We start from the raw sequence: 23,596 nt of genomic DNA on the forward strand, positions 1-23,596 counted from the left end.
CTCTCTAGTCTGGAGGCTCTGCTCTTGTGAGTTTATAAGTCTGAAACTTATTTCAGTATTTTTTACTTTTCATAATTTTAGTTTAGCTTTTCATCATAATTTTGGGGTTAATCATTCATCTCGACAAGACAAATCGGAAAAGTATAAAAACATGGGCCAATGTTGAAAAAATTTAAATAAGACGGTACTTTAGACAAATAAGATAGTTGTTTAATACTTATTTCGTCTTTAGTGATCTTTTGTTTGCTTTCGGTCATAATTTTGTACTTTTTAGACTCCTTTTGTTGAGATAGATGATTAATTCAAAAAATATCACTCAAATCTAACAAAAATTAAAAAAAAAAAAATACACAAAACGAAAAAATATTTAAGTTTAAGGGAAACTTCGTCTTTATTTTTGATTTTTCACATTTTTTTTGGCTGGGTTAAATCAGTAGGTCCCAGAGTTGACGTAGCTCGTCACGTCAGCGTGTTGTAATCATGGTCTAAAGGGATGTTGTAATAAGTGTAAGAGCAAGTTTATCAATAATTAGGTAAAAAATTTTGTGAACAGTGCACATTTTTTATTTTACCTACTCACATTTCTTTCAACACTACACCAACACTATCTATTTAACCTATCCTCTATTAAAATAAACCTTTTTCTTTCTCAAAAAGTACAACAAAGTACAATTTAAAAAAAAAAGAAAAACGAAACAGGGAGAGAGAGGGACAGAGAGAGGAAAGAGAAAATAATTTTTTTTCCTTACCTGATGAACAGTTGCTAGGTAAAAGTGTCGAAGCACTGTTCACAAATTCATTTTAGCTCTTTGTTTATCTAATCTAGTGTAGGACTATTTTTCCTCTTTTGATGAGTTAAAATAGCTATAAAGCTATTTTAGCTTTGCTGGTAAAATTGCTCTAACATTTCTGCAAGTTGATCTACCTCTTACACTTGTCACATCATTATCTTAAATTATTACAACCGGAAAAAGCGAGTTGATTTATTTAAAAGCTAACCATCTCCAATAATATCTCATCTTTTTTAAATATAGAAAATTAGTCTTAGGTCTATTATGTGAATTTCATAAGTCTATAACTCCACATATTAATTTTGTAAGGTCTTAAGTCCATTTTAGGGTACTTTAAAATATGATAGTATACCTTAGAATTTAGGCACTTTCACAAGATTTTAGGATGCAATTTTATTATTGTAGGGTATGATAGATTATCCTAGCGTGGGATACCCTAGGGTTTAGGCACTTTTATAGGATTTTAGAGTGCACTTTTCTATTATAGGTTTTTAGTGGTTTATGCACTTTCATAGGATTTAGGGTTTTAGGCACTTTCATAGGGTACTCTAGAATTTAGGTTGTGTGGAATTGTGACTTTACAAAACTATTAGGTGGACTTGTAAACTTATGAAATATCTATACTGAACCTATCACTAAACCTATATGCTTAAAATCGTAGATAAGCTAAGTTGACCTAGTAACTGGTCGATGACTTGAACATTTAGCGACTTGCAGATGTGGTCAAGTTTAATTTGAGAAATTTGTTTTCTCGTTTTACATAATCTTACCGCGTTAATCAAGTAGAACTCAGCAAACTTTTTTTTTTTGTCAAAAGTAAAAAAATTGTATTGGTAAACGTCCAACAACACTTATAAAACGGAGATCGCTATAAAGAATTTGCATAAAGCCAAACTAATCGTTTAAAAATACAAAACAAGTTAATCACAAGATAATCGATGTCTTTCATCATAACCCAGACATGACCTGATGTAACAGCGACACTTTTAAACTGCCTAACATCTAATTAGGAGTCTCAAACGAGGAAAAATGCAAAGTTAAAAACAAAAGACACCAAATACCCAAACGATTAGAAGCACTCCACCTACGTATGAACGCACTAATGAACTCCCAAAAACTACAGATCTGTTAAGCCGCGGGGGGTTGCCTCGCCAAAGATATCGTGTAGAGATAGAGTGCTGAAGCACAAATATCGTTGTGAAGCAACCTCGATTGAGAGAATCCGATCTATAGATAAAATTTGTCCAAAGACAAAACTAATAACTCTCGTTGAACAATAGACAAAACTCTTATACAAAATTCGTCCAAAGATAAAACTAATAACTATCGTTGAACGAGAGACAAAACTTTCGTAAAACGAGAGACAAAACTCTCACAGATTAGACAACAAGTCGTTGATCTGAAGAGACGGAAGAAAAAAAAAAAAAAAACAAAGAAATGGAGTCAGTTGTACCATGGTCTCCCCCTCCCGCCGCCTCATATGGGTATGAAACCCAAGGGGGAAGGGAAGGGACAAGAGGAGTTGTGGGAGCTAGAATTGAAAGAGAGGGAGAGGGAGAGATAGATAGGGTTGAATTACATGTTCGATGTAATCGTCCACATAATCTCAGGCAAATATTTAACAAATATATTGATCAAGAGTCGAGTTCAAATATTTGATATTCTAGGCTGACACTACTCAAATCATGCCCACCACTTGATTTGTGGTTTAGGGGCACCCAAATTTCTGTTCCACAAATTGCAACCTGGATGTCACTCTCAGAGAAAATGCACCACTTGAATTCTTGTCTCTTGTTTTAAAAATTTGAATGGCTGTATTCCACGCCCTCCGATTCTAACTTTTCTTATTAGCTTAAATTCCTTCTCTCGCTTTCATTTAGGGTTGCTCAATCAAACTAACCACAAAAAATTTCCAATTTCGTAATGGATTTCAAACCCTAATTTTTGGGGGTCTCCAAATTTTAGAACCCTAAGATGGAGAATCTAGGGCGCAGAAAGAGAGACCTTGGTCGAAGTTCGAGCTTGTCGTAAGTGTCGGTGCGGTGGTGGTGGTCGTTAGAAGCCCAGGAGTACGTGGTCGCCGGAGTGGGGAAGGCAATGGTGGGGATGGTGGCTGGGTGGGTCTCCCCCCGGCTCTATCTGGTCTGGAGGCGGCGTTATCATATACTTATAAGTCTGAAATTTATTTCGGTATTCCTTACTTTTCGTAATTTTTTGTTTAGCCTTTCGTTGTAAAATGGAATAAATAATTCAGTTTTCGAAATTTTTTTGTTTAACCTTTCGTTGTAAAATGGAATAAATAATTCAGTTTACAAAAATGAGGTCGGAATTTATCAAACGAACCAGGTGGAGGAAAAAAGCCACGTTTTTTTATTTTTGATTTTCCACTTTTATTTTTTTGGCTGTGTTAAATCAGTGGGTCCCGGAGCTGACGTGGCATGCCAATCAGCGTGTTGTAACCATGTTGTAAAACGGATGTTGTAATTAAGCGTAGCATTTCTGCAAGTTGAATTCTTGTTTTGAAAATTTGAAAATGGCTGTATATATTCCACGCCCTCCTCCTATGTTCCAACACTTGCTATTATATATGTGTCCACCCTTAAACATGTATGTCCATGCAGTACTCCTCTTGTTTCTTTCATGGCTCCTCTTATTAGCACAACCCACAATACTAGCAAAAAACGTAACCGCCAACATCGCCGCTGTAACCTCCAACAGCTTCCTCAGCACCAAGCCCAACTGCCAACCTAAATGCGGAAACCTAAACGTCCCTTACCCGTTCGGCATAGGGGCTGCCTGCTCCTTGGATTCGAACTTCATAATCAACTGCAGCAATTCAAAGCCCTTCATGGACGAACTCGTGGTCTTATCCATCTCACCAACCCAAGTCCGGATCCGAAACGTTGTCGCTTCCATGTGCTACAACAAGACCGGGGCCGTGACCAATAATATTGGCCTGGCCTGGACTTCGTTGCCGTTTGACGAGCCATACACCTTTTCGGACACCGCAAATAAGTTGACGGTCGTCGGCTGCGATGACCGGGGCGAACTCTGGGCGTATAGTCAAGCTGGGAGCCTCACTAGTGGGTGTGGGTCCATATGCTCCAACAGTACGAACATGACTGGTGCTAATTGTCCCGGTATTGGTTGCTGCCAAACCGATATTCCAAAGGGGCTCAAGAAGTACAACATTTCCCTTAGTAGCTTTTACAATCATACTCAGGTTTGGACTAGTGTATTCCTTCTTCTTTTTTCTTTTTTGCTTTTTTTGACGACCGACACGTGAAAAATAATTAAGTAAATCATTAAAATAATTCACTTAATTACCACAAGTTATTGGGTACTGAATGGGAGAGGCTGTAGTACGGACAAGATTGATGCAAATTGTACCAGTATTGGTTGCTGCCAAACCAATATTCCAAAGGGGATGCGAGGTTTCGCTTTCTAGCTTTGACAATCATACCCAGGTTTGGTTTGGACTTGTGTATTCATTTATTTACTTATTTTTCTTTTTTGAAAACGAACACATGAAAAATAATTAAGGAAATCGTTTTGAAAAAATCACTTAATTACCAAATTAAGTCATTGGGTACTGCTCCAACCACCACGCATAGAGTATCATGGTAGTGCCCCATCCATAGGAGCATTGAATAATTACTGACCATAACGCGTAACAGTTATGTTAGATTTTCAAATTAGTATTGGATTGAATTTAGAGCGATGAGATTATGAAAGAAACAAAAGAGAACATGTAAGATTCACGAGATGATACATGAGAGCTAGTATACGTATTGTTGGATTAGATAGTTAGGTAATTTTACTCAAAGAAAAGTAGAAAGACTTTTATGTATATTTTTTGAGTGAAAAATCATACGAAAACATATAGTTCACGGATTAATATTAATTAAATATATTAAGCAACATTAAGCACATGTTCCCAAGTCGAAGTCCTGTCGACTTTTTATTCTAGCATCAAACCTACTCATAAGGCGAAAGGAAATAAACCTTACTCCACCATTATATCTGTTGGAAAACATAACCCAAGCAATCGATTAAATACCAAAAGGCTAAAGAAATTCAATTGTGGGGACACATAGGTAGTTAGGTGAAGGATCCCATGATTCCCATGCATGCACCTCCCTTAAATTTACTCTAGTCTCTAAAAGGTATTGCACCGCGTCTACTTTGTCTCGTTCTGCGTTCTTTCTATGCTCACCATGCCATCATATTGTTAAAGAATGACATGTCTTGTAAACGAGAAATAACTACTTAAAAAATAAGAATTTTAGCGGAACAGGGCCTTAGGAATTAAATATGGAGAGTTGATTGAATACCAATTAATTAATATGATTACGCAATAAATATTTCATGATGATCTTGACAAGTTTTAACAAATCAACAGTTTCGATTGTCCCCGGCCCAAAATCGGGTAAAACTGGACGTTCCATCCCTTGGAAGAGAAGTTGCATCGTTTTCTCCTTTTTCCAGTCTAGTTTTTAAGATCATAACCACCTGAGAAAAGTCATTCTCTTCTGTCTTGTTCTTATGCTTGTTACAGGTTTGGTCATACAACAACTGTAGCTATGCGTTTGTGGGAGAGCAGGATAGAATTAGCAGCCTATCAGATTTTTTGGACCCCAATTTCGTGTACCAAGTACCCATAGTACTTGATTTTGCTATTGGAAACCAGAGCTGTGATGAAGCCCGAAACTCAAATGCATATTTGTGCCAGCCGAATACTTCATGTTCTAATAATATGGATGGTGGCTCTAGAGGATATCGTTGCAGTTGCAAAGATGGTTACAAGGGCAATCCTTATCTCAGTCCTGGATGCATAGGTTTGTTGTTGGCTATGCTATTTTAATTTGTTTTTCCAACTCATAATGCTATATATGTGGTAAACTCATAAGTAAAAAATAGAAGACCCAGAGATTAGCGTACCAATTAATATATTTCTTAATGATTGACTGGCAGATATTGACGAATGCGAAGATCGCAACCTTAATGACTGTGATGGAAATGCAACTTGCACCAATACTCCAGGAAATTTTAGTTGTTCTTGTAATCATCGTTACGTTGGGGATGGACGTGGGTGCACTCGTCAGGCCTCACAAATCTCAGTGATCAAGTTATCTCTAGGTACGTACGTACGTAATTGCCTAGTACATAAAACGTGCTTCAGATCCAATTCTATGTTGGTAAAGTCATGCACAATATGGTTGCTACTTTGCTAGTTTAACATAGGAGTTAATTATCATAAGCATTTTGGATAGAGCTATCACACAATCTCGATCGTTACACAAGAATCAGTGGTGTATTGGACAATCTCGGCCAATATCGGGTAAACATAGGTATTGAAATTCCAACATCTTCATCTATCATCCTACGGTTAAGATATTACTGGATTTTTGATTTATTGATCACGATTGGGATTTAAGACTCAATTTGGTTAGGATAGATTTGGCTACGATTGTTATTTCTTGATCTTACAACAAGTAGTGGGAATGGTGTTGTTTTCCTTCGATGAACTGGGTTACACAATTAATCTGGAGAAAAAATGTGTTACTCTTATAAAAGTATTTTGGGTAAATTTCAATAACCTCCCTTGAGGTTTTTAACAAATGCAAAGACCTCGCATGAGGTTTCTAAATGATACTAACGTTGGATATAGTTAACAAATTCATAAACTTACTATAATTAAGATTTTGGAGGGAAAGCTGTATTTAGAAAAGGAATTGAGGGTGTTTTTGAAAAATGGAGATAGAAATACAGAATTGTGGTTGGAGTATGCATGAATGAATAGTGACATTCGATCTCTCTTTATTTACACTTTTTCAGTAAAATACAATATTTTGAGTCTCCAAAATAGAGAAATTGAGAGAAGTATATAGAGTGAAGAACGGGTGTGTGGGATAATGGGAGGAAGCTTGATTGGAGAGGTGGGAGGTGAAAGGTACGTGGGTGGTGGAGATTTTTGGAGCCAGCCATTTGGTTCATGATCAACTATTTGGGTTAGGTCATAATAAATGTAGTCCATCTAGGACAATTCTAGTCTTGTGGTTAGGTCTTGGTTTGATTTGCTCACTACTAACTTAGCCATGTTGTTCAGTTAGGTCCTAATTAAGTTTAAATGTGACTACATGTTCTAGCTAGCCACCAAGTCTAGCAAAGTTATTCTAGTCAATTATGCTAAATTCCAATATAAATCAATTCCCCAAAAAATTTCCAATATTAATCAAACAATAGTTCATACAATTTAGGCAATTAAAGTATAGTTTAATTAAATAAAAATGTTTTCAATTAGATTTAAAACTTCAGAATATTACGCTCTCAAATCCGGCTCCCTTCCCTTGTCAAGAAATAGGTGCGGAAAAATTGCTCTTGAGAAACTTTTAGTGGGGAGAAAGTAAAGGAAAATACAACTTTTCTTTCAACATGTGTTGGAAACTATGGAAACTAATAAAAAATTAGTTTGCGAAAAAGTTCAAAAGTAATAGTTTGTTAATTTAATTGTATTTGACACTATAAAAAAAATTTCTGCAAAATCTTGTGTTTTATGCAGGATGGATTTTGAGGAAATCTAATCCTAGTGGAAAAGTTAGAGATCTCACAACTCTCTTACTAATTAAACACCCAAAAAATGTAGAAAAATCAAACATTCCCGTACCTTCTTTTCCTTGCAATTTTTCGGTGCCTTCTTGCAAACCTGTTAATAATTACTTCTACTTTTTGCCAAGTAGAAATTCAGTGTTCGGGTTGAATATTATGCCACGTGATGTATTATTATTATTATTATTATTATTTTTTATAAGTATTGACGTTTGTAGAAGCTCAAAACACCTTACAAGATCTTGGGGGCATTCCCCTGTAAACCAAGGCACAACTATACAACTTTTAGCAGCCCAAAACCTATTCTTTAACAGCCACAAACCTAAGCCAACAGAAAAAAGAATCAAGAAAGGAAAAGCTGTACATCCGGATCCTACAATATAAGAGCTAGGAAGAAGAAAAAATCCTAGCTGAAAGACCCCAAGATGACCTCAGATCTCTGTTCCCTTGGGATGTATAACATCCCTGTTCAGACTCAGAGCTTCTGTAATACAAGAAACTGTACGAAGGACAAGTTGGTCCCTAGATAAGGCCTTCCGCAGAAAAATCCTTTGGTTCCGTTCCATCCATAAAGTATAAACAGTAGCAGCTAACACAATTTTCAACAACCAACTGTTAAAACCAGTCCCCTTGACATTTTGGACAAACCAGGCTACTATATCAGTCAATGAAGGAGCGAGGGACATGATAAATTGATGACCTCCTCCAAACTTCACTCCACAAAGAAAAGGACAATGGGCACTGGAAGAAAAGGTGGTGGTGAGATTCTTGGCCAATATTACAGAAAGTACAACCGCAATCCACAAGCCCCAAGAAAGATTAAGTCTATTAATTCCTAGTGTTCAACTTCTGTTGAACAGCCAACCACAAAACAAAGGACCAACGAAGAATATTTTAACTAAACCAAATCACTTTAGATCACTGTTGGACAGGTCTTCCACTTCTAATTGCTTCCCAAGAAGATTTCACAGAAAACCCTTGTGGATGGGGAAGCCACACTACAGAATCTTCCTTACCAAGTCAGGCTTAAAATCCGATAGAGTATGGGCCATGATGGATTGAGTGACTCTATTCCTTTGAGGAGGCCATTTCCAATCCTCATTCTGGATAATTGTTGTAACCTTTGAAGACAGTGATCTTCCAAAGATTGTAAACAACACTCTCACCAAATTAATCATAATTAAAGGGGACCAAGGGGATGCCAATTATAAGGCCACAAGAAACAAGAAAGTAAGTGGTGTATTGAATGTACTACCATATATATGGGACCAATAAAGAACGATTTGTTATGTCAACTCGGTAATTTCAGGTTTCAGAAAGTAAGGAGAAATTAAATTGCATGAAAATTTATATATAGTGTCAAAATATAGTGAAGAGCCTCATATAAATATTTGACATTGCATTTTTAATATTTACGTGGCCATAGTACTAAATGGTTGTCGACTGAAGTAATCAAGCCAGAGTGACAAGAACAAATATTCGATTAAAATATAGCGCAGAGCCTCATACAAATATTCGATTAGAAATTGACAGTGGAGCATATTTGAGTCTTTTTCGCATAGAGTATTGTCTTTTCAAACTTGCAAAGCTTTTTTAAGTTGTGGTTACTTGTATGAGTGGTTAATTCCTTTTTCATAGCATTCTACTTAGAGAAACTTATTTACGGAGGTTTCGTGAACAATCTGATCACGGAGCTGCGCAATTTCAGCCATCCATTCGCGCAATCAATGACTGAGATTCTTTTTTCAATTATGACCGATCACAATTAAACAATTAATTGTTACCAGTCACAATTGATTTTCTATCCGGACCGTCTGAAAACACTTTGGATGTGCGCAATTGGCCTCCACACGTAATCTCTTCTTTACGGAATGATCCGCAAATAAGATTTTCTCTTCTGCTTAATCTCCTTTGAATGTTCATACTTTCATTTTGTGTCTGATAGTTACTGAGTATCTTATCTTGTAATCTTATTCTATACAGAATACTCTATCAAAATGAGGTTATAACAACAACATTTCAAAGTAGGACGCGCCACGTTGATGGGCTTTAGCTAAGCTTGATAAGACTTAATTCTATTTTCAAATTTGTCACATCATCCTATATTGATTACTTGTTTGTACATTGTTATGGTTTAGATTCAAATTTCATCATCGACGTAGTAGCACAGTCAATGAAATTTTCTTAGAATTCTTCCACTGTAAATGCAGAGGACGTTTCATCCATTTTCAAGGAAAAAAGGACATGAATGGTGAAAAAAATGAAGAATCATACGGTTTGGTAGTGCCACTAATCCATTGGAATCACAAGTACCAATTTCCTCCTGTGAAACACAGTCTGGGCAAAGCTTATTACAACATACTGCGAAATAGCTTTTATTTGTCTTTAGAAGAGATTATCTAATGTCTAATCTATACCTATGTTTTATGTAGGACTGAGCTTTGGCTTCGTGTCATTACTGATTGGTGTAATTTGGATATATTCCTGCATCAATAGAAGGAAGCTAATCAAACTAAGAGAGCAATTCTTCAAACAAAACGGTGGCTTATTAATGAAACAAAAAATTTCTTCAATTGAAGGAACAAGTGCGGAGTCATCAAAAATCTTTACTGCTGAAGAGCTAAAGAAAGCCACAAACAACTATGCTGAGAACCGAATACTTGGGCGTGGTGGATACGGTGTGGTTTACAAAGGAATTTTACCAGACCAACGCGTAGTCGCCATCAAAAAGTCCAAAGTAATGGATGCGAACCAAGTAGAGCAGTTTATCAATGAGTTGTTGATAGTAACACAAGTTAACCATAGGAATGTTGTGAAGCTCTTGGGGTGTTGTTTCGAATCAGAGGTTCCCGAGCTTGTTTACGAGTATATACCAAATGGCACGCTATTCGAACATATTCATAAGACATTATCTAGGTTAACATTGGAGAATCGATTGAGAATAGCCACAGAAGCAGCTGGTGCACTTTCCTATCTTCACTCTGCCGCATCCATTCCGATCATTCATAGAGATGTTAAGTCTACCAATATATTGCTAGACGGTAATTACGTGGCAAAAATGGCAGATTTCGGTGCTTCAAGATTAGTCCCCTTGGACCAAACTCAAGTGACTACATTAGTACAAGGGACTTTAGGTTATTTGGATCCTGAGTACTTCCACACTGGCCAATTAAACGAGAAAAGTGATGTATACAGTTTCGGAGTGGTTCTAGCAGAACTACTAACAGGAAAAAAGCCTATTTGTCTTGAGAGGACTCCAGGGGAAAAGAATTTGGCGACCTACTTCCTTGTGTCAATGAAGGAAAATAGGTTGTACCAAATTTTAGAGCCTCGGGTGGTGAAGGAAGGGACCTTGGATCAACTCCAAGCAATTGCAGAGCTTGTGAAGAGGTGTCTTTATGTGAAAAGTGAAGAGAGGCCTACAATGAAAGAAGTGGCTATGGAATTAGAAAGTTTAAGGAAGTATAGAAAGGATCCATGGGTTAATCAACAAAGTCACGAAGAGAGTGAAAACTTGCTGTGTGACGAAGCACCAACAGACCTTTATTCTTTGTCAATAGGTCCTTCCACTGGTGACATATCTGGGCAATATAGTTTCGGTAGCAGCACGACATTTCCGCTTAGTAAGTCATTCTACTAATGTTGGTGACATATTGCGCAATAGGTATACGAAGGTAATGTGTCGGGCTTTCTAAATAGCATTGTGGGGTCCTACGTGCAGACAAAAACAACCAACTACCCGCGATTTTAAATTGGGATTGCATTTCAATTTTGTATGTAACAGATAGAACAAGCGAATGAGCAGTTATATATTTTATATTTCAAAAATATTAATCTTTAATGGACGAATCTATAAGACATAATAATGCTCAAATCACCGATATGTACAGGGGATTTTAAATGAGGGATACGATTATAAATTATCAAATCTTAGTTTGAAAAATCTTCATCACGTAAAAATAGTCATGGTTACCTGCCAATCTCAATTAATTGTGGGACTTCAAGTTGCCCAGAAAATCGCCGGCCTTGGAATAATTACGTTAAGACTGTGCAAGTGGCAATGTTTGTGAGTGCGACCGCTATGTTATAGTACATGGCCGAAATGTATGAGTGTATGGCCGCGAGATCGGACCTGGTCCTTGACTGTTTTTTGCTGGAACTCCAAAACATGTGTTCTGTGGTCCAATAACAATTGCGGAAGAGCAAATCCACCAAAGATTAACCCGCGGAAGATCAAGTTGGCGGGAAAAAATAGCAGTTTGTCATGGCAGCATGGAGCTCACGATCCAACGGTGGGTGGTTGGGCTACCCTCTTCTTCTTCTTCTTCTTCTTCTTCTTCTCTCTCTAGAAACTTTTATATATCTCAGGTATACGAGGGGTTTTGGTATCCCCTCCGCTCCATTTCAATTTTTTGCCATTTTTCGAGTACATTTTGATGATCGTCTTCATTCATTTTGTAAAGTTCGGCAAGAATAATAATCTTGGAAAAAATTATGATCATAGGATTTTAGTAAATACATGATTGGCACACGTGAAAAATGCAAGAAAATAAAATTTGGATTCCGAATCAGTGTGCTAGCGCTTTTGGATTCAATTTTTGTTTTTCTTCAATTTTTCACATGTGTTGATCATATATCTACTAAAGTCCGAGGAACATGATTTTTTTGAAATTAATTTTCTCGATTGCCGATCTCTACAAAATAAACGAAGCTAATCTTCAAAGTGTGCTCAAAAAATTGAAAACGTACCGGAAGGGGAAACCAAGACCCTTCCTATACCTAAGACATTCAAATTATATATTATGGGACCCTAATTGTGAAAAATTTAAGATTCACCCAATGTCTGTAAAAAGTTATTATTTTGATTTAACTCTAGAACCACCTCCTTGGATCCCAAACTCAAATTTCTGCTCCGAAAAATTTAAATAGAACGTGATCCAAAAAATATGTAATTTGCTAAAGTTTGTTTAGCCTGAATGATATATTGAGATATACAGCTCAAAGAAAATGTTTTTGGACTAGCCTCTAAACAAATTGCATGCACTTAGGATATCTTTTTAGGGGAAAATTGATATAGAAAGACTTCAAAACTGTAAGTCCAAAAACGCTGTGTCCTATTTGGTTGGCAATTTTATTTACAAAACACACTTTTGTTTGTATCGCATTTTTATCGGGTCAGTATTTTTTTATTTTAAACTAGCGAGTCTGTACGTATAAGATTCGAGTGGAATGAATCTTGTTATGTAATTGAGAGTGAGCGTATCAGCCGGATAAAATAGGAAAGATTTACGTGATTAACTTTCCAACTTGCTGACCAACTTGGGCTAGCTCAATTAGGAGGTCAGGAATCGAGTCTTTCTACCTGCATGTGGGTGTTCTTTCATATCTATTTGTTGGGGTTATTTCTCCCTTTAATGGAGCTTGTAGTTGAATTTGGCTTATAGTGATTGTGGTCTCATTGATGGACTTATTTATCCTTTAGTTCAGTTGTTGGACTTGGTTATCTCGTAAACTCTCACACAATGGATGTAGTATCTTGTGATTTGTACTTTGTTCTTCATACATGATGTAATGATCTCTCCTCCCAGTTAGGGAAAAAAAATAAAAAACTTTCCAATTCGTTGGGCAACTAACAAATTCACGAAATTAACTTTCCAATTGATCGGGCCATTTACTGGCAGGTAGCCTCTCAATTTACTTGATAAAAAAGATTGCAAGACTTCATATAAAAGGAAAGGGGTTGTGCTCTCCAAAGTTGTCAAGAGATTGAGAGGAGAAAAAAAAAACTGTAGTGTTTTTCCCTTTTTGTTGTTGATGATATTGGTGTGTGAAACATGAGAAGGAAAAGTACCCATTTATGTTTAGCCGCCACTCTCGAGGGATATATATTGGAAGCGTTCTTTGCTTTGTTTGAGTCTTGGAGTACAGCACGACAACTCCAAGAAGTTTAAACATTTTTTATTCAACTATTTGAATTGTTTTTCGGTGTATTTCTGGAAGCATCTTGGTTGGTTTGTAGATTCAGGGCAATAGTGGTGAAGCACTGAGTGTGGTGAACGAGCGATTCGACAAGTAGGTCTTAGGCAATTGTGAGGATTCAAATCGTAGGTTAGATTACTTGTAACTGCACATTAAGTATAGTGTTTTGATTCATTCCCGTGATTTTACCCATTTGGAGTTTTCTACGTATATCTTGGTCTTGGTGTTCGTTATTTATTTGCTTTCCATTTGTGAAATTGGTTTACTTTTCAGTTTGGGGTTGATTAATTGAAGATATAAAACATCTTTGAACCTAGGTGATCTAGAATTTTTCAAAATCTATTTTCCGTTAGTTTAATTTTGGCCAAAAATTAACATTCTCCCTCGACTTGATAATTTTGGGATGCAAGCCAGTGTGCAATTAACGGGGTGTCTTTAAAATCTTTTATAATATAATAAATTAGAAAAGAGTGTAAGTTTAGCTTGTACAATAAAAACTTTATAATCTGATCAAAAAAAATAAAAAATAAAAAATAAAAACTTTATAAAGCGAATCAGTAGGGGAGTGATTTTGCCACTCTCAAATTGTTAACGGCACTTCCTAGGAAGTGCCAAAATCAACTCATATTGATTTTGCCACTCCCTAAAAGTTAACAATTTGGAGAGTTACAAAATCAACCTATAATATTACAGCACACTGACATGGCAGTGTCTCACAATTGGGCAGATTTTGCTAATTAGAGCGCCCATACTCCTAATAATTGGAGACTAAATGGGTTTTCCTGCTATTGTTGTTGTAATTATAAAGTAGATATACACTTATAAAATGTATTTTTCCTTTATAATTAACTGGTCCAATGACTACATCTTGAAAACGATGCATTTTCGGCCTAGCTATTACCTGGTACATGTGAGACAAAAAATAATAAATAAATGGGGACGAAAATAGACGGGCAGAATGATATCGTACACTTACATTAGCCTAGGAGGACAAAAATGAAAAAAGGTAGAAAAGACTACTCCAAGAAGTATGTGTGGAGTCTTTGGATCAAAGTCACGCATGCCCAAGTCAATGGAATATGAAGGCCATATCATCGACATCGACCAAGACAATTGGCAAAACCATCCAATGACCAAGACTTAGCATTTAAGTCCGTGGAACACATGATGACTCCAATAGGATGTCCATTTAATTGGGCAAATTGGTTTAAAGGCCAGGACATATTTAAAGAGTTTCTCAAGTAATAAGGACATCAAAATATTTTCATGTTAGGGGAAGGACACAAAGGGTTTTTCATCCGCCACATCATCACCGAAGAGTTGACCGTTGACCCGCATTGACCGGTGTTGACCATTCAATAAAGGCTTTACCGGCGGTAGTATTACCGGCATTAAATAAATGCCGTTAAAGACACTTTTAGCGGCATTAATAAGACCGCCAGGAATAATTATCCTAAAATGACAGTTTTCCTAAGATTGCCGTTTTCAGTGACTTTTATCGGTTGTTTTTTAAATTACCGCCGGGAAAGTAGGATATACGATTGTTTTTAATACTGGCAGTAATACTTATAATAAAACTGACCCGTATAATATAAATAATATTATTTATCCTATTTGACCCAAAATGCAGGTTAGCCCAGTTGGTCACGTGTGTGTGCGTAGATCCAGAGGTTACGGGTTCGACTGTCACACCCCAAAAATGAGAACTGACCGTCCGTGAACCATAAGGCTAATCCATGGAACACGTAGCCTAAATAAATTAAAGTAACCAAAAATCAAATGATCACTTTTTCGTTATTAATCAAATCAAAAGCCAAATGGGTCTCATCATAAATATGGGGCACAACCATCCCATGAACCAAACAAGTGATCCAACAATAATAAAAAGAATTTGTTATCTAGCAATTCTTTTGAATGCGGAAGTGATTTTTAAAATAAAACTAAAGTGAGACACCCTAAGGAGGTCAACCAAAATAAATCCCCGAGATGCCGCCAGAGTCCTTGCCCCCAACTTGCCTGAAAGAGAAGTTGGAATAAATCCGTTAACTGACAAGCTCAGTGAATAACAAGTATGTATATTAAATACAGTTGAAAATGAAAATTAAAATAATTCACCATTAAACATAATTTAGCATACAAGGTGTCCAACAGAATAATAAATTAATCAATGAAGCATTTAACCGATAAATATTACTCCCTCCGTCCCCTTATTATAGTCCAGTATTCCATTTTGGGCTGTCCCTTAATAAGTGTCCATTTGGTAAAGTTAGTGGGTAAAAGTTGATACATTGTCTATTTTGTCCGTAAAAGTAGATTCTATTTTGAAAAGTTAGTAAGTAAAAAGTGTAATGATGATGGGTAAGTAGGGAAAATAGAAGAAAAAGTTGATGTGAAAGGTATAATGAAGATGTTTTTTTAATAAGTTGGAGTTATGAAGTAAGACATTTAAAAAGAGACGGGAGGAGTACTAGTAGTGATCACAACATCAACTCCATCAACAATGGGGGACCACAATCAAACAGTACCATGGCCAAAATAAATCTCGAAAATTGAAATCTACACTCCCTTTTTTGACATCTACACTCCCTTTTTTGGATTTTAGTGTTGAAAGTGTATGTAATTTTTTTGCTAAAAGACAAAAAAAGGAGTGTAGATGTGAAAAAAGAGAGTGTAGATTTCAATTTCCTAAATCTCAACAAAATTGGATCCAATATCGAACTTAGAGTCACCAGGGTTGGCAGCCCGTGATACTTTTCCCCAAGACGATCCGGCGAAAGAAAGTCGTTGAGCATTAGGGTCACCAGCCTAACACGGTCTTTTTCCCAATGGCCAGGGTCACCAACACGAGAAGGAATAATTTCTTTAGACTTCCGAAATAAATGTTTCCATTAATATCCACCAAGTTCTCACCAAAGAGAATATTATCAATTGATCTCAGAAATTCATCGCATGCCAATTTATAGAATATTACCAATTTATAGAACAACTTATAAACAGTTTTGAGTCTCTGAATAACATTCATATAAATTTCTGAAGGAAATACTTTTAAGGGACATAGGAAACTTTCGAAAATACGTAACATACTTAACTACTCACCTGGGTCCAAACGTACTGCAACGCGAATACACAAAGAGATGTTAACCTGAATCACAAGAATTGTATACAGGTCACCAATAGTATCAAGTGACGGCTAACCGCGACAATTAGACTAACATAAAATTACAATTTGCTAATCTTAGAACTAATCTCTACCAAAGCCACCAGAAACCCAAACTCTATGCTCTTCAAGTAGAGCAAACTCCTTGTTCCCCACGTGGACACCATGGCACATCTCCTGCTTCTTAAAGTATTCAATATTCACCCAAAATATAATACACCACACGTAAAACCCAAGTGTATCCATTCTGACCTCACACACGCACAAAACCACAATAACCCAAATCACCCCCAACCCTCACGGTCCAATAGCATGAAAGGTAAGTAATCCTTGTCCGTGAATTCATGTGACACTCAAAAACAAAAGCCAATTATATATCCTCTCACCAACACTACCGTCCAATATCACCCGACAACAACACACTTTTACTCCAAATCCACGTTCGGTAAAAAGAATGAAGAAGAAACAAGAATAAAGGAACAAGATCACTTACCTGATTAAACACCAAATCGCCAAACCTTTGACTGCAGTCTCTCTCTCTTTCTCTCTCACCCAAAGTTCTCTCAACTTCTTTTCTCAAAGGCTCTACCCAAATAAAACCCTACACCATGAAAATAACTCCCAACTTTGTAAACCTACCAACTACTCCTTATATTATAGCTAATTAGTTAATTAGAATTAGATAGAACGTAACACAATTTATAAAATTATCATCCGGTACCGCTATTTTACCCAAAATCAATCGCATACCCCAAATATTACAATCGTGTCAACAATATCCATAGTGCACACAAATTAATTAGTTGGGACCCAATCATAACACTAATTAATAATGGCTATATAACTATTTAAATAAATAAAAATGCTAGGCCGTAACATCGACTCATGGGGAGAGCGAAAAAAATTTACCGCCCATTTTATTATCGGCGGTAATAGTTCTGACGGTTTTGTAATGCCGTTTAGTATTACCGGCGATTTGTTACCATCGTGCGGTTTTTTGACTATTACCGGCGGTTGTTAGTATTACCGGCGGTTTTCTAATGTCGCTAAAGGAAAAATTTGGCGTAGTTTAATGGTTCCTCCTGTGGAGATTAATTAGAATGGTTCTACAATTGGGCAGATTCTTACTTGATTATGCCGTGTCCGAACCTGTGTCCTTGCCCCCATCGAGTCCCAAAGTCGATGTTACTTCGTATTGCACATACTAGTCGAAACAGACAGCAGAAAACTAACCTCACACTAAAGACCAGGGACACCATCTTTTCTTTTCTGGAAGTTGCATGAGAGAGCAACATGACCACTTTATTCCATTTAAAGAGTCTACTATTTCTTAAAACTAAGGTGACCCAATCCCATGGATATCTATCCACCTACTACGTACCATAGGCTAGAGCAAGTTTCAGACCTTCAAAATCATGTTCACTCGTGAGCTTCAAAATCATAGATACAAATAAAGACAAACAAAGGATTCCGCTGAAAAATGTATGATCAGCGGTTCGAAATACAGAGAAACAGTTTTCTCCACACGCGAATATATTATCATGCATGACGATATATTAAACAAAGAGGGTACTAAGAAGTAAAAAGTACTGGTACAGATCAGAGTTATAGCTCATGCTAGTTGATAAGCAAAGGTGCCAGCAAGGGCACAAAACTAAAGTTGGTCGTGCATACATGCAAAAACAAACAGACCCACTAGACTACACAATCAACTCATCTAAGTTAGTCAATTAAATTAACCACAAAAAATCCTCAATTTCGTAATGGATCACAAATCCTAACTTTTTTTTTTTGCTCGACAAACGAAACTTTTATTAACTCGAAGAGGGTACATCGAGAAATCAAGTACACAAAAAACAAAAACAAAACTATCCAACAAAAAGTTGGACGTTACACCACCTGAACCGCTACTAAATCCTTAGTTTTCGAATTCCATCCAAATAACCCTTAAACTCCTCCACCGTATATATTTTAATCTCAACTTAGACTTCATCCACATAGCCACTCTAGTCTTCACAAGCTCACCCACCTCTCCAATACTTGTTGTATCATTGTTAAACACATAGTCATTCCTTACTAACCACAAGGACCAGAGAGTTGCAAAAAAGGTAGCTTCCCACATATGTTTCTCCAAATTTTCAAACTTGCTATCAAACCACCATAGTGCCAAATCTGCCAATGAAGGAGGACATACCCACGTTACATGCCACCAATCCAAAATGAGAGACCAAATATCCCAAGAAAACCAACAGTATAGAAACAAATGTTGGGGAGTTTCCAGATGCAAAGAACATAACGGGCAAAGTAACTGGTGTTCCTCCTGAATCAAATTCTTGCTGAAAAGCTCTGATCTAGTAGCTACCTTACTTTGAATTGCCATCCATGTAAAAATTTCCACCTTAGGGGGGCTAAGGTTCTTCCAAATCGACCCCAAAACTTGATTCCCAGAATGACCTTGTTGCTCCCATTGGTAGTAGACTGATTTTACTGTGAAACATTTGTCCGATGCCCATTTCCATTATAAAATATCACTCTTGGATTGATCCAATGTCACAGACTGCAGTCTCTGCTTTAACTCATCCTCTTGTGGTTTCTCCCAATCACGCAACAATCTTCTAAATTGTAGATTCCACCTCTCATTCCCAAAGCCATTCTTCACTGAACTAATCACTTCCTCTTTCTGAGTAGAAAGTAAATATAGTCCAGGGAAAGACTCTTTGAGAGTACTATCTCCAAGCCATAAATGGTTCCAGAATGAAGTTTCCTGCCCAGAGTTAACCTGAATTCTAAAGCCTTCCGTAATTATCGAGTCAATACATGAAGAGGAATCCCCGACAGAGCATATATCTCTCCATATATTCGTAACACGACCTGACAATGGCAAATGAGGTAACCATGCTGCCTGATCCAGATTGTACTTTGCTCTGATAACCTTGACCCAAAGCACATCTTTGTCCTTGTTGAATCTCCACCACCACTTAGCAAGAAGAGCAAGGTTTTGTTGCATCAATCTTCTCACTCCGAGCCCCCCAAACTCCTCCTTTTTTGCAATTGTATCCCACTTCACCAAATGTAGCTTTTTCTTGTCCACTATATCACCCCAAAAAAATTGTCTCTGTAATTTCTCCATAGCCTTTGCTACGGTCACTGGTAGTTTGAAAATAGACATGTAATATGCTGGCAGATTAGTAAGAGAAGAATTGATAAGAGTAAGCTTGCCACCAGTGGAGTTGTTTCTCCTTCTCCACACACTTAACCGTTTCTCCATCCTGTCCAATACTGGTTCCCAAGTCTTGCTTCTACTGGGGTTAGCTCCAAGAGGCAGTCCCAAGTATTTGATTGGTAAAGATTCAATTCTGCATCCCATTACCTGAGCAAGGGATTCCACATCCTGTTGTTGGACATTGACACCACATAATGAACTTTTGGAGAAGTTAATTTTCACCCCTGACATGAGCTGAAAACATCTCCAAATTCTTTTAATGTTAGCCATCTCCTCTCTGTCATTATTACAGAATATTATAGTATCATCAGCAAATTGTAGATGAGACACAGTTACCCCAGAGGACCCAATCTTCACTCCTTTGATTATATTTAACTCCCGTGCTCTTTCCAACAAAATGTTAAGAGCTTCCACAACTATGTTGAAAAGAAAGGGGTATAAAAGATCCCCTTGTCTAAGGCTTTTCTGGATTCTAAACTCTTTAGACGCAGAGCCGTTGATCAAAACTGACATGGTAACTGATGAGCAACATTCCTTAATCCATCTACACCATTTCTCCCCAAAGCCCATTTTTGCAAGTAGATCAAGTAGAAATCCCCAATTGACACAATCATAAGCTCTTTCAAAATCAATTTTAAGTAGTAAACCCCCTTGATTACTATTCTTCCAGCTATGAATGACCTCATTAGCTATTAGAACCCCATCCAAAATTTGTTTTCCTCCAATAAAAGCAGCTTGCGATTCTCCAATAATTGAAGGTAAAATTTTTTTAATTCTACTAGCCAACACTTTAGATAGCACCTTATATATCCAACCCACCATACTAATAGGTCTATAATCTTTAAAAGACAAGGGGCAATCCACCTTAGGTATTAAAGATACAAATGTAGAGTTGATACCTTTAGTGAGCTTTTCTTTTGTATGAAACTCGGAGAAGAATTGTAGGACGACACCCTTCATGAACTCCCATCCTTTCTTTACAAAGGAGAAGTTAAAGCCATCCGGACCAGGAGCCTTGTTAGTACTACGTTTGATAGGCGCGCGGAATTCATGAATTTAAAGGCCTAAGTAAAGGAAATTAGCGCGTTAGACGTGCTATTAATTCTCATTTTCCATTTAATACGTGCACATGGTTGGATTTTGTGTTTGAGCTTGATTTGCAGGAAATTGAGATGTTTTGGCGCTAATGAGAAGTATTCGGAAAGGCCATGATGGAGTTAGAGCGCTAGGAAGGCTTTGGAGACTAAGTGTTGAAGTAGAACTCGAGAGGAAGTGATCAGAATCTCCGTGAGCGCTACAGGGGAATGAGTTCAGCGCTCAGAAGTGGCATAGCGTGTTGCACAAAGTGATCAGAGAGTTGGCGAGCGCTACACCCTTTTTGGTGTAGCGCTACCGAGAGGTTAGGGGACAAGAACAAACAAAGCTAGGTCAACGGAGTCAACGCCTCAAAAGAGTTCGCGAGCGCTATATCATTTTTGGTGTAGCGCTACCGAGGGTGTTAATTGGCTATGGAACGGTTGTGTTTTGGGTCGTTGCGGATCCGATTCCGATTTGTTTTAAGATTTTAATTAATTGCAATTAAGGGATTAATATAAAAGCCCTCTTAACACTAGCAGCTAGGTTAACAGAGATACGTACGTTTTATTTCTTTTTGTTTTTTTAACTTTGGCTGCTGTTTTCAGGAGATTAATTTCAGATTCAAGTTTGATTCAAGTTCTTTAAGGATTTCCAGTATTTAATTGGTGTTCTTCTTTGGTAATCGAATCCGTTACTCTTCCGCAAGTCCGTGGTATTGTGTTATTATTTTTATTTCAATTGTTTGAAGCATGTTTAGATCTAGGGTTAAAATTATTGCTGCATTCAATAAAGTTATGAGTGAGTAGATTCATAGAGTGCGGCCGCGGGGTGAAGGCGCCCCATGGCTAGTTCAATTAATGTTTTTACCTCGGGTTCGAATTAATTTAATTTTTAAGCAGTTTTAGAAGACGAAAACTCTTCTAACAAACAAAACCCAGGCATCGCCGGAATTCGAATGCGCATGGAAACTGGTGACAGGTGGTGCGCATTTGTTAGGGATCCTTTTTCCTATTTTAAAATCAACAAATTGAATAATTGTGGCCCGAGTAAACATTAGTTAGGCTAGTTGCGGACGCTGGGCTCCCACGGTTGTACTCTCCGTTTGAAATCCATCTTTGATTAATTCAGTTTGGTAAGTTAGTTAGTAAATCAACCTGATTAAACGAGGGGTGGCTACCTAAGAGCCAGGTTAAACTAGAATTCAACACTTTTGAGTCAAACACCGTCCGTTTGTCTCTGTGGTTCGACTCCGGTACTTCCGGATATTGTGCTACACCGGTCGAGGGTCCTACGCTTGGGACACGTCTTTATTTTAATTCACCCGGGCGGTCAAGCAACGTTCCTTCACTGCTTGAATAATCTCCCCCTCGTTAAACTGTCTTTCAAGAAGAAAAGGTTCTTCAGGCTTCAGTTTTCTGAGAAACACGCCCCCCAAAACAGGTCTAGTTGTTCGCTTCTCTTTGAAGTTATTACTAAAGTGCTCTACTGCCACATCCTTAATTTCCATAGGGTCTTCCACTACTCTACCATTGACAATGATTGAACCCACCAAATTCCTTCTGAACCTATTGTTAGCTACAGCTTGGAAGAATCTAGTGTTCTTGTCACCCAACTTCAACCAATTTGCCCTGGATTTTTGCCTCCACAATAATTTTAGAACCCTAAGATGGAGAGAGAGAGAGAGAGAGAGAGAGAGAGAGAGAGAGGGAGAGAGAGAGAGAGAGAGATTTAGTCAATTAAATTGACCACAAAAAATCCCCAATTTCGTAATGGATCACAAACCCTAATTTTTGGGGGTCTCTAAATTTTAGAACCCTAAGATGGAGAATCTAGGGCGCAGAGAAAGAGAGACCTTGGTCGAAATTCGAGTTTGTTGTAGATGTCGGTGCGGTGGTGGTCGCTAGAAGCCCAGGAGTGGTCGCCGGAGTGGGGAAGGCAGTGGTGGGGATGGTTGCTGGGTGGGTCGCCCCTCTCTCTCTCTCTGATCTTGAGCCTGCGCTCGCATATACTTATAAGTCTGAAATTTATTTCGGTATTCTTTACTTTTTGTAATTTTCTGTTTAGCTTTTCGTCGTAAAACAGAATAAATAATTAAGTTTACAACAATAAGGTTGGAATTTATCAAACGAACCAGGTGGAGGAAAAAAGCCGCGTTTTTTTATTTTTGATTTTCCACTCTTTTTTTCTTGGCCTGTGTTAAATCAGTGGTTCCCGGAGCTGACATGGCACGCCACATCAGCGTGTTGTAACCATGTTGTAAACGGATGTCGTAATTAAGCGTAGCATTTCTGCAAGTTGAATTCTTGTTTAGAAAATTCGAAAATGGCTGTATTCCACGCCCTCCTATTATGACTTTTCTTATACGTATTAGCTTAATTTCCTTCTCTCGCTTTCCACTTTGTACATTTAAATAGTACCTCCGCGCACGTAACTTCGATCATTTCATTTGTGGAGTGCATATTATTAACATCCTAAGTTCCAACACTATCATATATGTGTCCATCCTTAAACATGTATCTCCATGCAGTACTCTTCTTTTTTCTTTCATGGCTCCTCCCACTATTAGCACAACCCACAGTAGTAGTACTAGAAAAAAACATAACCGCAAACATCGCCAACGTAACCTACAACAGCTTCTTCAACGCCACCAAGCAGCCCGGTTGCCCACTCAAATGCGGAAACATAAGCATCCCTTACCCATTCGGCATAGGGGTTGACTGCTCCTTGGGTCCGTATACTTCACAATCAACTGCACCAATA

At 37.5% G+C, this 23,596-nt stretch overlaps 1 protein-coding gene across 1 annotated transcript; it reads left to right on the forward strand.

Annotated features, from left to right (window-relative positions):
• The first annotated feature begins 3,374 nt into the window (after nucleotides 1-3,374).
• LOC131321775 (wall-associated receptor kinase 2-like) lies at nucleotides 3,375-11,228 on the forward strand. The gene is made up of 4 exons (XM_058352722.1): nucleotides 3,375-4,014; nucleotides 5,350-5,629; nucleotides 5,766-5,930; nucleotides 9,833-11,228. Exons 1-4 carry the CDS (start codon nucleotides 3,379-3,381, stop codon nucleotides 11,038-11,040), a joined length of 2,289 nt encoding a protein of 762 aa, XP_058208705.1. The 5' UTR covers nucleotides 3,375-3,378; the 3' UTR covers nucleotides 11,041-11,228.
• Nucleotides 11,229-23,596: the final 12,368 nt, after the last annotated feature.

The sequence above is a fragment of the Rhododendron vialii genome, chromosome 4a (assembly GCF_030253575.1).
Source record: "Rhododendron vialii isolate Sample 1 chromosome 4a, ASM3025357v1".
In the NCBI taxonomy this organism is placed as follows: domain Eukaryota; kingdom Viridiplantae; phylum Streptophyta; class Magnoliopsida; order Ericales; family Ericaceae; genus Rhododendron; species Rhododendron vialii.

Bases quoted from the DNA above. Each gene is read 5' to 3' on its own strand.
- LOC131321775 (XM_058352722.1), top strand. From the start codon at position 3,379: ATGTGTCCACCCTTAAACATGTATGTCCATGCAGTACTCCTCTTGTTT. The intron at 5,630-5,765 runs GTTTGTTGTTGG...ATTGACTGGCAG, and splicing joins TCTCAGTCCTGGATGCATAG to ATATTGACGAATGCGAAGAT. The intron at 5,931-9,832 runs GTACGTACGTAC...TGTTTTATGTAG, and splicing joins AGTGATCAAGTTATCTCTAG to GACTGAGCTTTGGCTTCGTG.